Here is a 15,227-nt window from a genome sequence, read left to right on the forward strand (position 1 = left end):
TTACCTGTTGTTGTGATTGTGTTTATGCTTAACTAGATGAAAGTGTGGGCTGGAGGAGACACTGTGGTTGTCATTGTTACGTGACATTTTGTTTTGCAATAACAATTCTATGAATTAGTGCACCCCTACATTAAGTAGATTCATATATCACTCTCAAAGACTACTGCTATGAAAAAACACTATTTGCACTCTGTGTGAGTGTGTGTGACTGTGTGTGTCTGTATGTGTGCTCACTGATGCCGTTGTCTCGGAGGTATCCAGCCAGGCCCTGTCTCTGATACTCTGGATCATTCTCTCTCTTCCATGACTGGTACTGCTCACAAGACAAACCTGCATGCTGAGACTCCCACTGCACACAGATAACAGAGAAACATACAGTACATATTGTACACTCCATGTTGTTGGGATAAACGTGGCCTTTCTCTGATTAAATTGAAGTAGCATTGCTCTGATTCTACACATGATTACATTACACTTCAGCAGTTAAACCCTGTTGATCATAGTTCATTAAAGTTCATTAAAGTGTATTAACGTCTACTGTTACCTCACATCTCTTCTCTTATTTAAATCTAGTAACTACAATACAAAATCCAGTAACTACATAAGCTTAGATATCCTTTATGTTTACACAATGATGGCAGAACTGGTTACAAGTACTATGCAACTGATTTTTAAATGAATTCTTTGTTGATTGTGTAGTTTAGTTGTCCCTGACTGCTGATTGTGAGCTTGTCTTATGAACATTCCTTGTTTTCAGGTCTCTCTTGAAAGAGATCTTAATCTTAATGAAACTGCCTGATTAATGGTGCAGTGTGAAGGGTTTAGTGACATCTAGCAGTGAGGTTACACATTGCAATGGTCTGTAGGAGAACCCATAGGATCCAATGTTTTTAGTGCTTGATCCATAGTAGTGACCAAAGCCCTTTTCAGACATGCACCTTTTTACTAGGGCTGGGTATTGTCAATGATTTCCTGAATCGATTCAATTCCGATTCACAGGGTCCCGATTCGGTTCGATTTTCGATCCGATCCAATCCGATTCTCTATTCGATTCGATTCAATATCAATTCAATTTTATGTTTCTGTTTTGTAAGTCAGACAATATTTTTAACACGCAATCATGTGTGGACACCAAATTCTTCAAGAGTAAAGTTAAATCATGAGTCTGATCCAACACTGGGATCTAGCATGATAGCATCTATGTGTATTTACCCTTAAGACCAGTGGCATTTTAAATCATGTCATTTTGAATTATGTTGTCATCATGTAACCAATGATTTTCAAAAAATGCACATAAAGATTATGGATAAGCATGTCAGTTCAAATACAAGACAAAGTTGTAAACTCTCAAATTATAATTATTATTTTAAATTTCATGCTTCCATCTATTCTTTCTGAAAAAAATCGATTCACAGAATTTTGAATCGATATCAAATTTTTAAATAGAAAATCGATATTAATTGATGGATCGATTTTTTGGACACACCCCTACTTTTTACTTAAGTTGATGGCAATTATATAATATCATGTCTGAATAAACATCTGAGTCACTTTTACACAAAATCCATGATGGCAAAGTGATCAGAACACAGCTGAAACATTTCTGTAACACTTGAACACTGCACAAGTCAGAATGCGGTCAGATAATGTAAAGACTACAGCAGCCCAAAATTAACTACACAGATCACTGTAATGCATCTCACATATCCTACATTTAAAGAAAATAAACTGACACTGTGAATACACTAGTTTCATTATCCACCCACAGTGTGAGAAAGAGAGGATAAAAACAATCCTTGTTCAACCATAGTAATAATCAAACCAGTGATATCCCTCAACAGTGTTTTTAACTTTAATCTATGCTAAATGCATCCAGCAGATGTTTTATAGACTGCATGTGAGCAATTAGGAATTGAATGAGAATCCCAGTTTAGTTTAGTTTCAGTGTCTGTTGACAGTCATAAAGATGATAGCTCTACTTTATGTTTATCATTGAGGTGACATTTGGTGGTAGTGGTGTACTGGAGTGTATTATATTGAAAGGTGTTCCCAATATTGTGTCCACCACATTAATATACATGTGGGTGACAAAATATTAGGAACTATTTTAAATACAATTTGTGTTTTTAAGAATTATTAGTCAAAGCAGAGTATTCTCATATGCCTTGAAACATTGCTGGAGGGGATCTTTAATGAGTAGGAGCTGAGAAAAGCAGGTTTAAAATGTGCAAAACAGGAAGAGAAGAAGAAAAAATAACCAAGAAAAAATACTTACAGGCTTTTTACACTGAGCACAGAAACTGTTCCGACACTGAAAACAGGTGACTTTCAGCTGGTCTCCATCATAGATGAAGCCATATGAACACTGAGGAGTAGAGACAAGAGGGGAGGAGAGGTCATTTCAGATATTAAAGTTGAAGTTCTTCATCTTACTTATTGCTGAATGACTTATCATGTGCTCACATGGCAGCACCAGAGGAACTTGGGGTCCTTGATAAGGGCCTGCTCCGTCAGCTTTTTATGGAAGAGCTCATAGACTTCAGGCTCCAGACATTCTCGCAGCTGAAACATTCAATGCACTAATTTTATTGATCAATTAGAAACCTATATTTTGCTCTTTTCCTGTGAAAACCACACATCTTTTCATAAGAGAAGAAAAACAGACCTTTGTGACAATGCATTTTTCAGTGTTCATAGACAACCAGTGATTTGAAAGATGTAGTCATAGTGGTACTACACCAAATGAAAATGACTTGCGTCCACATAGTGTTTCCAGGTAGTTTTTATAGAGACCTCTGCCCAGTCAAACACCTGAACAAAGGGGAAATAGCTAAATCTCTTGCCCCTACTGGACTGGCTTTTAAGACACTCTGAGGACTGTTTTGGAAATGCTCCGTTTCTGAGGGAGAAAAACACAGTGATCTGGATGGAGACCTGAAACAGAGAGAAAAATTAGTGTTTTTAACTGGTTTAATGTGGACTAACAGCAGTACAAAGACTGCACCTGATTTCACTGGGATTGTTTAATTTTTCTATAGACAAAAATATATTCCATTAGAATAACATGAAAGGTACCATACTTAAACATCTGAAATCATACAAACATACCAACATGCCTATTATTGATCAACAAAATTCTAACCTAAAACTTGAGGACAAAAATCAACAAAAAATATAAAAATATATTCTAAAGTTCAGCTGAATCTAATATAAGGCGTTAAAATTCTGAGTTAGACAGGTGGACAAATCTCTTGTGTGAAATAACCAACTGTTCAAACTTTGAAAAAGAACTGATATAAAATCAAAGTCTGCAGTAGTATTCTAATTTGAAAATGACGTAAGGATGTAAAAAAATAAAAGCAGACATCCGGCCCTATTTTCCTGGAGGCACAACAACCAGCACAAACTCTGAGCACTCTGTGTGAAACATGCACATGAAATTGACTTTGTGCTGAGAATAAACATAACCATATATAACCACATCTGTATCAATCTGCTCAAAGTTTCATTTTATCAACAAGAGCAAAGTAAATACTTGCAGGAAATGCATGTCATTAACAAATTCATGCTTAGAATATGAACACTATTTTAATAAACCACTTTCCAACCAGTACACTGCATGTGTACTTTAATGTGGTTAAAGCAAGAATATCATGAAAGCAGTCTGTATTGATCTACAAATGAATATGGATTATTTGGATAGTATCAGTTTAATTGCGAGTTAACATTTACCTTCATCAAATCATGGCCAAATGACAACGTTCGTTTTAGCAAAAGTAGCATTTCATGTTTAATTCTAGAAATATGGAGTGCAAACGCTGTGTTGTATTCATGTCATGCTACTCCACCCCCAGACACCTCAAGACACATCCAAACACCTCCAGACACCCCGAGACACCTCCCATATCTTCCAGACACCCCCAGACACCTCGAGACACCTCAAGACAACTCCAGACACACACAGACACCTCAAGACACCTCCAGACACGCCGAGCAACTCCAGACACCTCCAAATACCTCCAGACACCTCCAGAAAAAACCTCCAGACACCTCAAAACATCTCCAGACACGCCCAGACACCTCAGGACACCTCCAAATACCTCCAGACACCCCCAGACACCTCCAGAAAACTCAAGACACCACAAATCACCTCCAGACACCTCCAAATACCTCCAGACACCTCAAGACATCTCCAGACACCTCCAAACACCTCCACACACCCCCAGACACCTCTAGACACCCCCAGAAGAAACCTCCAGACACCTCAAGATATCTCCATAAACCTCCAGACACCTCTAGACACCCCCAGAAGAAACCTCCAAACACTTCAAGACATCTCTAGACACCTCCAGACACCCCTAGACACCCCCAGACAACTCCAGACACCCTCAGAAGAAACCTCCAGACACCTCAAGACATCTCTAGACACCTCCAGACACGCCCAGACACTTCGGGACACTTCCAGACACCCCCAGACACCTCCAGACACCTCCAGACACCCCCAGACACCTCCAGACACCCCCAGACACCTCCAGACACATCTAGACAACTCCAAACACCTCTAGACATCTCCAGAAGAAACCTCCAGACACCCCCAGACACCTCAAGACACCTCCAGACACCTCAAGATACCCCCAGAAGAAACCTCCAGACACCTCTAGACACCTCCAGACACATCTAGACAACCCCAAACACCTCTAGACATCTCCAGAAGAAACCTCCAGACACCTCCAAACACCTCCAGACACCCTCAGATACCTCTAGACACCTCCAGAAGAAACCTCCAGACACCTCCAGTCACCTGTAGACATCTCTAGACACCTCCACGTTCCTCCAAACACCTCTAGACACCACCAGACACCTCTAGACACCCCCATAAACCTCCAGACACCTCAAGACACCTCTAGACACCCCCAGAAGAAACCTCCAGACACCTCAAGACATCTCCAGACACCTCCAGACACCTCAAGACACCTCTAGACATCTCCAGACACCTCCAAACACCTCCAGACACCCCCAGAAGAAACCTCCAGACACCTCAAGATATCTCCAGACACCTCAAGACACCTCCAAACACCTCTAGACAAAACCTCCAGACACTTCAAGACATCTCCAGACACCTCCAAACGCCTCCAGATACCTCAGAACACCTCCACATACCTCGAAACACATCCAGCCACCTCTTGACACCTCCAAATACATCCAGACACCTCTAGACACCTACAGAAACCTCAAGACACCTTAATACACCTCCAGACACCCCCAGACACTTCAAGACACCTCCAAACACCTCCAAATACCTCCAGACACCTCCAGACACCTCAAGACACCTCAAAACACCTCCAGACACCTCCAAATACCCCCAAACACGCCCAGACACCTCAAGACACCCACAGAAGAAATCTCCAGACACCTCAAGATAACTCCAGACACCTCTGGACATCCAGACACCTCCAAATAGCTCCAAACACCCCCACACACCTCTAGACACCTCCAGACACCTCAAGACACCCCAAGACACCTCAAGACACCTCCAGACACACCCAGACACCTCAAGACACCTCCAGACACGCCCAGACAACTCCAGACACCTCCAAATACCTCCAGACACCACAAATCACCTCCAGACACCTCCAAATACCTCCAGACACCTCAAGACATCTCCAGACACCTCCAAACACCTCCAGACACCCCCAGACACCTCTAGACACCCCCAGAAGAAACCTCCAGACACCTCAAGATATCTCCATAAACCCCCAGACACCTCTACACACCTCTAGACACCCCCAGAAGAAACCTCCAGACACTTCAAGACATCGCCAGAAACCTCCAAACACCTCCAGACATGTTTGAACACCCCCAGACACCCCCAGATACCTCTAGACACCTCCAGACACCCCTAGACACCCCCAGACAACTCCAGACACCCTCAGAAGAAACCTCCAGACACCTCAAGACATCTCTAGACACCTCCAGACACGCCCAGACACCTCGGGACACTTCCAGACACCCCCAGACACCTCCAGACACCCCAAGACACCTCCAGACACATCTAGACAACTCCAAACACCTCTAGACATCTCCAGAAGAAACCTCCAGACACCCCCAGACACCTCAAGACACCTCCAGACACCTCAAGATACCCCCAGAAGAAACCTCCAGACACCTCTAGACACCTCCAGACACATCTAGACAACTCCAAACACCTCTAGACATCTCCAGAAGAAACCTCCAGACACCTCCAAACACCTCCAGATACCTCTAGACACCTCCAGAAGAAACCTCCAGACACCTCCAGTCACCTGTAGACATCTCTAGACACCTCCACGTTCCTCCAAACACCTCCAGACACCACCAGACACCCCCAGAAGAAACCTCCAGACACCTCAAGACATCTCCAGACACCTCAAGACACCTCCAAACACCTCTAGACATCTCCAGACACCTCCAAACACCTCCAGACACCCCCAGAAGAAACCTCCAGACACCTCAAGATATCTCCAGACACCTCAAGACACCTCCAAACACCTCTAGACAACACCTCCACATACCTCGAAACACATCCAGCCACCTCTTGACACCTCCAAATACCTCCAGACACCTCTAGACACCTACAGAAACCTCAAGACACCTTAATACACCTCCAGACACCTTAATACACCTCCAGACACCCCCAGACACTTCAAGACACCTCCAAACACCTCCAAATACCTCCAGACACCTCCAGACACCTCAAGACACCTCAAAACACCTCCAGACACCTCCAAATACCCCCAAACACGCCCAGACAGCTCAAGACACCCCCAGAAGAAATCTCCAGACACCTCAAGGTAACTCCAGACACCTCTGGACATCCAGACACCTCCAAATAGCTCCAAACACCCCCACACACCTCTAGACACCTCCAGACACCTCAAGACACCTCCAGACACACCCAGACACCTCAAGACACCTCCAGACACGCCCAGACAACTCCAGACACCTCCAAATACCTCCAGACACCTCCAGACACCTCAAGACATCTCCAGACACGCCCAGACACCTCAGGACACCTCCAAATACCTCCGGACACCCCCAGACACCTCCAGACACCTCCAGAAACCTCAAGACACCACAAATCACCTCCAGACACCTCCAAATACCTCCAGACACCTCTAGACACCCCCAGACACCTCCAGACACGTTTGAACACCCCTAGACACCCCCAGACAACTCCAGACACCCTCAGAAGAAACCTCCAGACACCTCAAGACATCTCTAGACACCTCCAGACACGCCCAGACACCTCGGGACACTTCCAGACACCCCCAGACACCTCCAGACACCCCCAGACACATCTAGACAACTCCAAACACCTCTAGACATCTCCAGAACAGACACCAATCCTCTCGAGTGGTGGAAGCGCCACCAACCAAATTTTCCTAGGCTAAGTGTCCTGGCAAAAAGATACCTCTCAATCCCAGCAACAAGTGCACCCTCAGAGAGGGTTTTCAGTGTGTGTGGGGGGGGGGGGGGGCATTGTTACATGCCACCGGGCATGTCTAAAGCCAGAGGTGGTAGATAGGCTTGTCTTCCTGGCTAAGAATGTTTAGAAATGTTTAGAAAAAAGCACCCTATGCTGTCATGTACAGATAACTGATGCTGTTGAATGTTATGTACGGTTACATGTCATGTTACATTTTCACAGTTTACAATGGCAGGGCCTGCCATATTGCCTTTTTGGCTAGTTGTTGTTGATTGCACTTTAACTCCAAGGGAGAAATAAAAATAAACAAGTATTTCTTGAACTATTTCTTTGTCATCTGCATCTGAATTTGGGGGCTGTTGAGAAAATCGATTTAAATCGTAAATCGGATTTTTTGTGAAAAAATCGGGGATTTTTTTTTTTAGGCCATATCGCCCAGCCCTACCTCCAAACACCTCCAGACACCTCCAAACACCCCCAGACACCCCCAGATACCTCCAGACATCTCCAGACACCTCTAGACACCTCCAGACACCTCCTGACACCTATATGATTTCCTGAAGAAGCATATTTTCATTTGATGAGCTACTGTTGTCATGCTCCACTGTTTCAGAGCTATGAGGCCAGTGATGTGACTGGCTATATAAATAATCACCACACAGGTATATTCAATAATCACTACTTCCATCCAGCACGTACATGAATCAAAATAGCAGGTGACACCCACACTTGATTGAAATAAGCCTCATAATGTTTATAAAGGACATCATGAAAAGTTTAAGTCTATAGAATAGATTTCCATACAGAAATTGAAAGGGAGGAACAATACAATCAAACCTTAAACTGAATACATTAAAATTAATTGTTTTATTACTTATTTTATAGTTTTCTATTAAAAACACTATCATTGTACTCACCAAGTTAATAGCTCTGGGAACACAATGACTTCACTAAAAAGAAGTCCAACAGGTCAACAAACATGAGCAGTCACATGATCAGAAACAAACCAGGTTATCCAAACTTATTTGAATAACAGGAGAAATAGAGAGATGAATGAATGTTCAGCTGTTCTCACTTTCATTTTCATCTCCAAATAAATCTGTACATGAATGATCTGAATTAACTGTTTGTTGTTTGTTTCCAACTGTGTTCCTGTAAGACATAGGGAAATAAGATTCAAAGCTGTAATAAAGCAAATCTTCCAGTGTATGATATTCTTTGATAAACTAGCTAAAACATACACTGGTGGTCCTTTATGGGCATGATATAATCCAATCTACAACTGTCCAAATGTGTTCTTTCTTCTGTGCCCTCCTACCTGGATGTCCAGGGTGGAGAAGTAGCTGTTGAGGTGTTCAGGGTCATTGATGTCAGGCTCCCAGCAGACTGGACACACCATGTCTCTGATGTGTTTGTCTCTTATAGCGATGGTGAAGTGCTGCTGGAAACAACCACAACACACTGAACACTGGCAGGAAGTCAGAGACTGCATCTGAGAGAAAAGTCAGTGAGAGGAAGTCAGAAAGTGCAAACACTCCACATAGACCAATAAGTTCCCACTCCTAAAAACGGACTCAATACCTTACTATGAGGAAAGACAGAGAGGCAGATTGGACATTCTTTAGCCAGCACCCTTTTGATGAACTCCCTATCATGAGACTCGCGTACAGCCTGTACTACATCCTCCAGGGAGTAGGGGGCGCTATGCTCCAGAAGCAGTGACAGTGCCAGCTCACAGCGGCCCCAGCTAGGAAGATCATACACCGCAAGTAACCTCCGACATATGCGCTGAAACGGACAAAAGAATGAAATATTGATGAAAAATAGTGTTGGGGTGTGGGTGGTGGGAGAGTATGGATCGCTATGGAGAGTCCGGTCAGGGCTCTGGTGTGTCTCAATAACCAGACCGTGGAGTGCAAAGAGAGTTCTTTATTTCTGCCAGAGGTGGGGGGTCCTCATAATACAACAAGAAAGGGGTAATTAGTGAACAAATATTAGCTTAAAGGTTTACCACATTAACTCTCTATTTACTACTTTAAAGGGGCTATATGCGAAATACAGCTTTATTAGCTTTCAGGAATTTTATTTTTGCTATGTAAACCACTAATGGTGTATTTACATCTGGAGTAGAGAGTTACGTCACACGCCCTCTGTGTGTGTTGTTCTGGAGCCTCTGTTTTGGAAGCCGGCAGTGCGTTCATGTTAGTGCATGTGAGACTCTTCTCCTCCACCGGAACCGTTAACCCACTCCCCCTATATAACCGGGACCGTAATGCCACCCCCCTATCAAACCACTGAGGACCGGCTGCGGACTTGGCGGAGGAAAACCCCCATGAAGAGACCATGCTCAGTTGCCAAGAAACTCTCTGATAAAGAGAGGAATAAGACCCAGGTTAACATTGGCCTTGCATTTCCGAGGCGGAGAGCCCTGCGAAAAGAAAAAGGGATACATTTTGACTCGGAGCTAGCTCTTCTTCTCTTGGACCAGTAAGTAATGTTATGTGTATACAGTCACATATCTGTTTAGTTAGTGTTAGACTAACGTTAGACATTATGTCGCATATCATGTTAATTTAGCAAACGGGATCATCCCTATGTTCCCCGGTCACATACAAAGCGGGGAACATAGGACCCGGGGAACATAGGTATGATCCCGCCATGGAGCGAGCTAGCATTCAAACATAAAGAATATAAAGTGTGTGTGTGTGTGTGTGTGTGTGTTATACTGGAGTTAGCCGCAGCTACAGTGAGTAAGATGGTTCTAAGTTTATTGTTCCTCTATGAGAAAGACAAAGACGAATAATCGGACTGTGTGTAACTCATGTAGTGTTGGATATAATGTAGTTCTACTCAGACTGGTCCCGGTTTTGTTTTGCTGTTAACACAAACGAGCTAAGCTAAGCGAGCTACCGCCATACGTCTGAGCTGGTAGCCATGTGGCTAACGTTAGCAATAAGCATCGTAAAATAGTAACAGAGGAAGGAATAGGAATGCTTACGACTAGTGCTGTGTGTTATCACATTTTATGTCTGTCCGCATATTTTATAGCACAAAGGGAGAGAAGTGAGTATGAAAATATGTATGGCCTGCTTGTGTAATGTTAGTTGTAATACTGTCAGGGCAGTACATAGATGATGATGATGATGATAATAATGCTAACCATGCTTCACTGGACCAGTCCTTGCTATTTCAGAAACTTTTGACTAAATGTAAAGTAAGATATTTTTGTCCTAAAAATAATAAACAGGCTATTGGACTGGTGATGAAATACTGTGACTGTTACTCTGATAAAGATGAGAGACATTTTGGTCTGACAACTACTTGTGTTTTCTATAACTGAAGAAGTTTATTGTAATTGACAGTTTAGCAATTCTGAAATGTTTAAATGTGAGAATTGTCTGTCATGTTGGGTTTGTTTAGATTAAAGCTCTGAAATATGTTATACGCAGGTTACATTTTTTGTCTTGCATTCCTCAGGTCATAATGCCCAATACTGCAGTTACTCCACCATGGCAGACTGGCAGATGCTGTGTGATGGAAGTAATAACACCAGAGGCCTGTACTACGAAGCTGGATTAACCTATCCAGGATATCTCTCCGTTACCTGGGTTGACTTATCCAGATATTCGCAGTCTAGGATAAGCGGTACTACGAAGCTGGTTATCAACTCGGTAAATCAACCCAGGGTTTTCCAATCTGGATCTCTGCGCGCTCACATAAAGGGGAGGTGTTTGCAGCATCTGACCAATCACAAACATGGAGAAACCCTGCAGAGCAGACTACTTTACCATGGAGGAGCAGACAATTATTCTTCATAAATATGAAGAATTCAAACACATCATCCAGGCCAAAAGCAACACTGTTGCTGCAGCAAAAGCCAGGAAGGAATGCTGGCAGAAAATTGCTGACTCTGTTAATGTGTAAATTCATGAGATCATACAATATTAATTTATCAGACAATATAAACGGACAGCACTCTGATCATTCAATGTCACTTTATTACGGCACAGACGTTTGGGGCAGAGCGCTTCCTCAGTGCCCTTCCTCTCATAAGAGACATTAAGTTAGTTTAATATTCAACATTCAAAATACAAACCTATTATGCGCTTCAACCATTTGAGTGAATGATTTCAAACCAACTGTATAACATACGGACTAATATTCCTCATGTGCCTCAAGGATTACTTTACAAATATATATTTTCGTCAATTTTTTACAATTACAATAAATAAATACAGTTATTATGCTCCCTGACACTTTGATCTCAGGATGTCAAACCTACAGAATAATATCCCCCACATGCCTCAATGATTATTTTTTAAATATATATTTTGGTCAATTAAAAAATTGCATCTATCACTAAAAACTCTTTCTCTCCTAAGCGCTCCTCTCACGATCCACGCACCAATGTTGACAGGATCTTTTAAGAATGGGCAGGTCATTTCTAAGAGAACTGATTGGTCAGGAGGTGGTGCTTTTGTACTCATTGATCTCTTATCCAGAACATAACCTGCTCCGGAGCAGGTTAGCCGTTCAGCATAAGTTACCATGGTGATTTACCCCGGTAAGAAGTGAACCAGCTTCGTAGTATGGAAAACCCAGGGTTAACCCTTAAGTTACCTCGATAAGAGAAAATCCAGCTTCGTAGTACAGGCCTCAGTAGCTACTCTTCAGACTCTCCGTCTTGTCCTCATCACGTCCTCATCAGTGGCTTTGAGCACAGCAGGCCACAAAAGCGGACAAACCATACTGAATTACACTTTGCATGCTGCTACTTTGTCACTACTGATCATAAACCTTACATGGTGTCATTATTGTCATTGTTTCTGAATTTGATTTGCTTTTGATCTATTGTCTTATGTTTGTTATAAACTGAAGGGGCAGTAAACCACATTTGAGATGTTAAAACAGAACTGTAATACATCAATGTGTATGACAGTGGAGTTTTGTTTTCATTTCAACTTCAGTGTAGATTGTACAAATAAAATTGACCTTTTTTTTGTCCAGATGGTTACAGCAAAAAGAGAAAGGTGATGTATACCTCTTTAAAAAAAAAAAAAAAGTATTTATGATTGTTTTCTGGAATTGACTGTGCAATACTGCTCACCAATTATTTGAGATTATATTCATGCTTCATCCATTTCAACATTATCCTTTGTAACACTGTAGATAACACTGGCTTAGTCCACTACTGCTTAGAGAGTGTAATTCAATCACTGACCATACACTAGTGAAATGTAAATTGATGTACTGTTTACCACAAAGCAGAAAACTTATGGTGTTTCACAATTAGATTATTAGTGAATGAAGCAGATCCACACATCATTTTTTGAAGAATATTTGTTTACTCATTAATGAATAATAGGCTAAACAATAACTTCTGAACATAAATTATTATAAATGATTAATTAAACATGTTAGGAGTCTACTGAACAGGACTGAGTTGCCTTTGATCTCTAAATGATGCATGTTCCTGTAAATCTGGGGTGCATGTTTCTGCAGATGTCAGAGGTAGGTATGGCATGGCAGTTGAGCATCATGATGGCCCTGCTGCATCATCAGAGCATCATAAACCAGCCCTGGCCTCAGGTCCAAAAGGCTCTTTCCAGGGTCTAGTCTTGAAGCAGGCTCTGTAAAAGATGAACAACACGTACACTGAAAAGTAAATCATGATGTAGACACACTGGAAAAACTGGCGTTTCACACTATGTTGATATTTTACAATTTACTTCAAATGGATAGAAACACAGATGATACAAACCTCTGTTTCTTCTCATCATATGAGCAGCTCACACCGGCTCCTCTGAGGAGGCAGACACTCTGCAGCTGCCTCAGCAGACATGATGCTGCTGCTGCTGCCCTTACCAAAACCAACATCAAACTATCAATTATGAAGACAGCAGCAACAATTATAATATAACATTATAATTTTATAAGGAACAAACTTAGCATTAGCTACCTTAGAGACAGTTGATGAACCAGACTCTGGCTACATTACACTAGCAACACACATCTTGGTCAATATTTTCACAATTGCACAAAAACCCAAATGTCTGTTAGCCAGCAGTGCTCATAAAATCCAACAGAAATGATCAATGTGAAGTTGTTAGCTTGGCTACTATGTTCAGCTTGTTAATTTTCAACTACTAGCAGTTAGCTAACGTTAGCATCGGAAAGCTAATAACTGTTACACTACTTTAGAAATACGTTACTAATACGTTACTCTCGCTTGTATTACTTACTTCGTTACTTTACGTCACAACGGTCCGTTGTGTCCTGAGTCAGCTGTTTCATCACGGATGGAAAGTGCTTCACTGAAAACAGGCAGGTAGAGGAGGAGGAGCGGATGGAGAGCGAGGGGGAGGCGAGCGGAAAGGAGGGGGGGGGGGGGGGTGTACCCCTTAGCTAGTTTTGTTTTGGTTGCACGCAGTCCAGAGCTGCAACGTCTAGCGGTGAAATTGAAATCGCATTTAGCCCCTTTAACTCAAACTAATTATGTTTCACAATATCAAACTGAAACCTACTTACAGGACAAATGGACGCACACAATCCTCTTGAACTGGAAAACTAGATCTGAACATCAAAAAGCTCAACTGAAAGCTCCTACAAGCATGTCTAACGCTCTCTTCTTTGCTGCTAGCAAAACTGGCTTTGTTGCCAAGCAGGACAGCTACAGTACACCCTCTACTGGTTAATGGTTAGCCCTAGACAGCCTTTTCAACAATTGATATCAGGAAGAATGATGTGTTTCTTTAACCAAAGGAGTTTTAGATAACAATAATAATAATATCAATAATAATAACACATCAGCTTTTAACAATACTCAAAGAAGACAATCAAACACAATAAAACTATGAAGAATAAATAAAACAACAATCAATAAATAAATCAAAACAATCAAACATTAAAGCAGATTTGAAAAGGTGGGTCTTGAGGAGTGATTTGAATTTGATGAGGTCAATGTAGTCACAGAGGGATTTTGGGAGTGAGTTTCAGTGGGGGTCCACACATGGACACACATAATTAATACTTTTTGTTGTTATTGTTGTTTATGATTTTTGTCAATTCAAGCAAAATTCGAGCAAAAGCCTCCATCCTCCATAGGTCCCACGTATAATAATAATATTTCCTCTGCATCGTACCAAGTGAAAAAAAAACCTTACTGGGTTACTGGCAAGACTTACGTTGAGCATGTCATGAACTGAACAAACCAAATACATGCATGCCCCAAACCGTGACAAGCGTACTAAACAGGACGGATTTTTTAAATGAACTGTTCCACCGCTAGGATACACAGTGTACAGCTTTATTTTTGTTAATGATTTTTGTCAATTCAGCTGGATTCACTTAATTGGAATGAGAGTCTAAATGACAATTTCAGACAGTCGTTTATCATATGAACCCTCTTGGCCTTAATGTGGAGAAATCCTGTGTTATTATGATCTTATAGAGCACAGATGACTGAGACAGTCCATCAGATTCTAAATACCAGACTGATAACAGAATTAAAGATGTCTTGTGTTTGGATGCAGGTTGGTTGTCCATGCTGGTCTCACCTGTTTGTCAGGGTGATGGATGTCAACAGGAGGCTCTGGCTTGTCACTCCAAATGTGCTCATGAAAGGGCTCCAGAAGGGGGCGCTGTAATAGGGCCAGGGCCCCTCTCAGGTCTCCACCACTCTGTCTCAAAACCTCATGACAGCGAGCCTCATCACTGAAGCCCAGAGAATACAGCTCCTTTACCTGAGAGGGTGGGGTGAAGA

The 15,227-nt window shown here is 42.2% G+C and overlaps 1 protein-coding gene across 1 annotated transcript in view; it reads right to left on the reverse strand.

The window, feature by feature from the left end:
- LOC128369243 (E3 ubiquitin-protein ligase RNF31) overlaps positions 1-15,227 on the reverse strand; it is a 51,190-nt gene that overhangs the window by 11,553 nt on the left and 24,410 nt on the right. Inside the window, exons 12-17 of the mRNA XM_053330247.1 lie at positions 15,022-15,207; positions 9,047-9,253; positions 8,784-8,957; positions 2,464-2,562; positions 2,276-2,365; positions 235-349 (exon numbers count right to left, since the gene is read on the reverse strand). Of these exons, the coding sequence (XP_053186222.1) occupies positions 235-349; positions 2,276-2,365; positions 2,464-2,562; positions 8,784-8,957; positions 9,047-9,253; positions 15,022-15,207 (871 nt within the window). The remainder of the gene's footprint in view (positions 1-234; positions 350-2,275; positions 2,366-2,463; positions 2,563-8,783; positions 8,958-9,046; positions 9,254-15,021; positions 15,208-15,227) is intronic.

Source organism: Scomber japonicus, chromosome 12, assembly GCF_027409825.1.
Source record: "Scomber japonicus isolate fScoJap1 chromosome 12, fScoJap1.pri, whole genome shotgun sequence".
Taxonomy (NCBI): domain Eukaryota; kingdom Metazoa; phylum Chordata; class Actinopteri; order Scombriformes; family Scombridae; genus Scomber; species Scomber japonicus.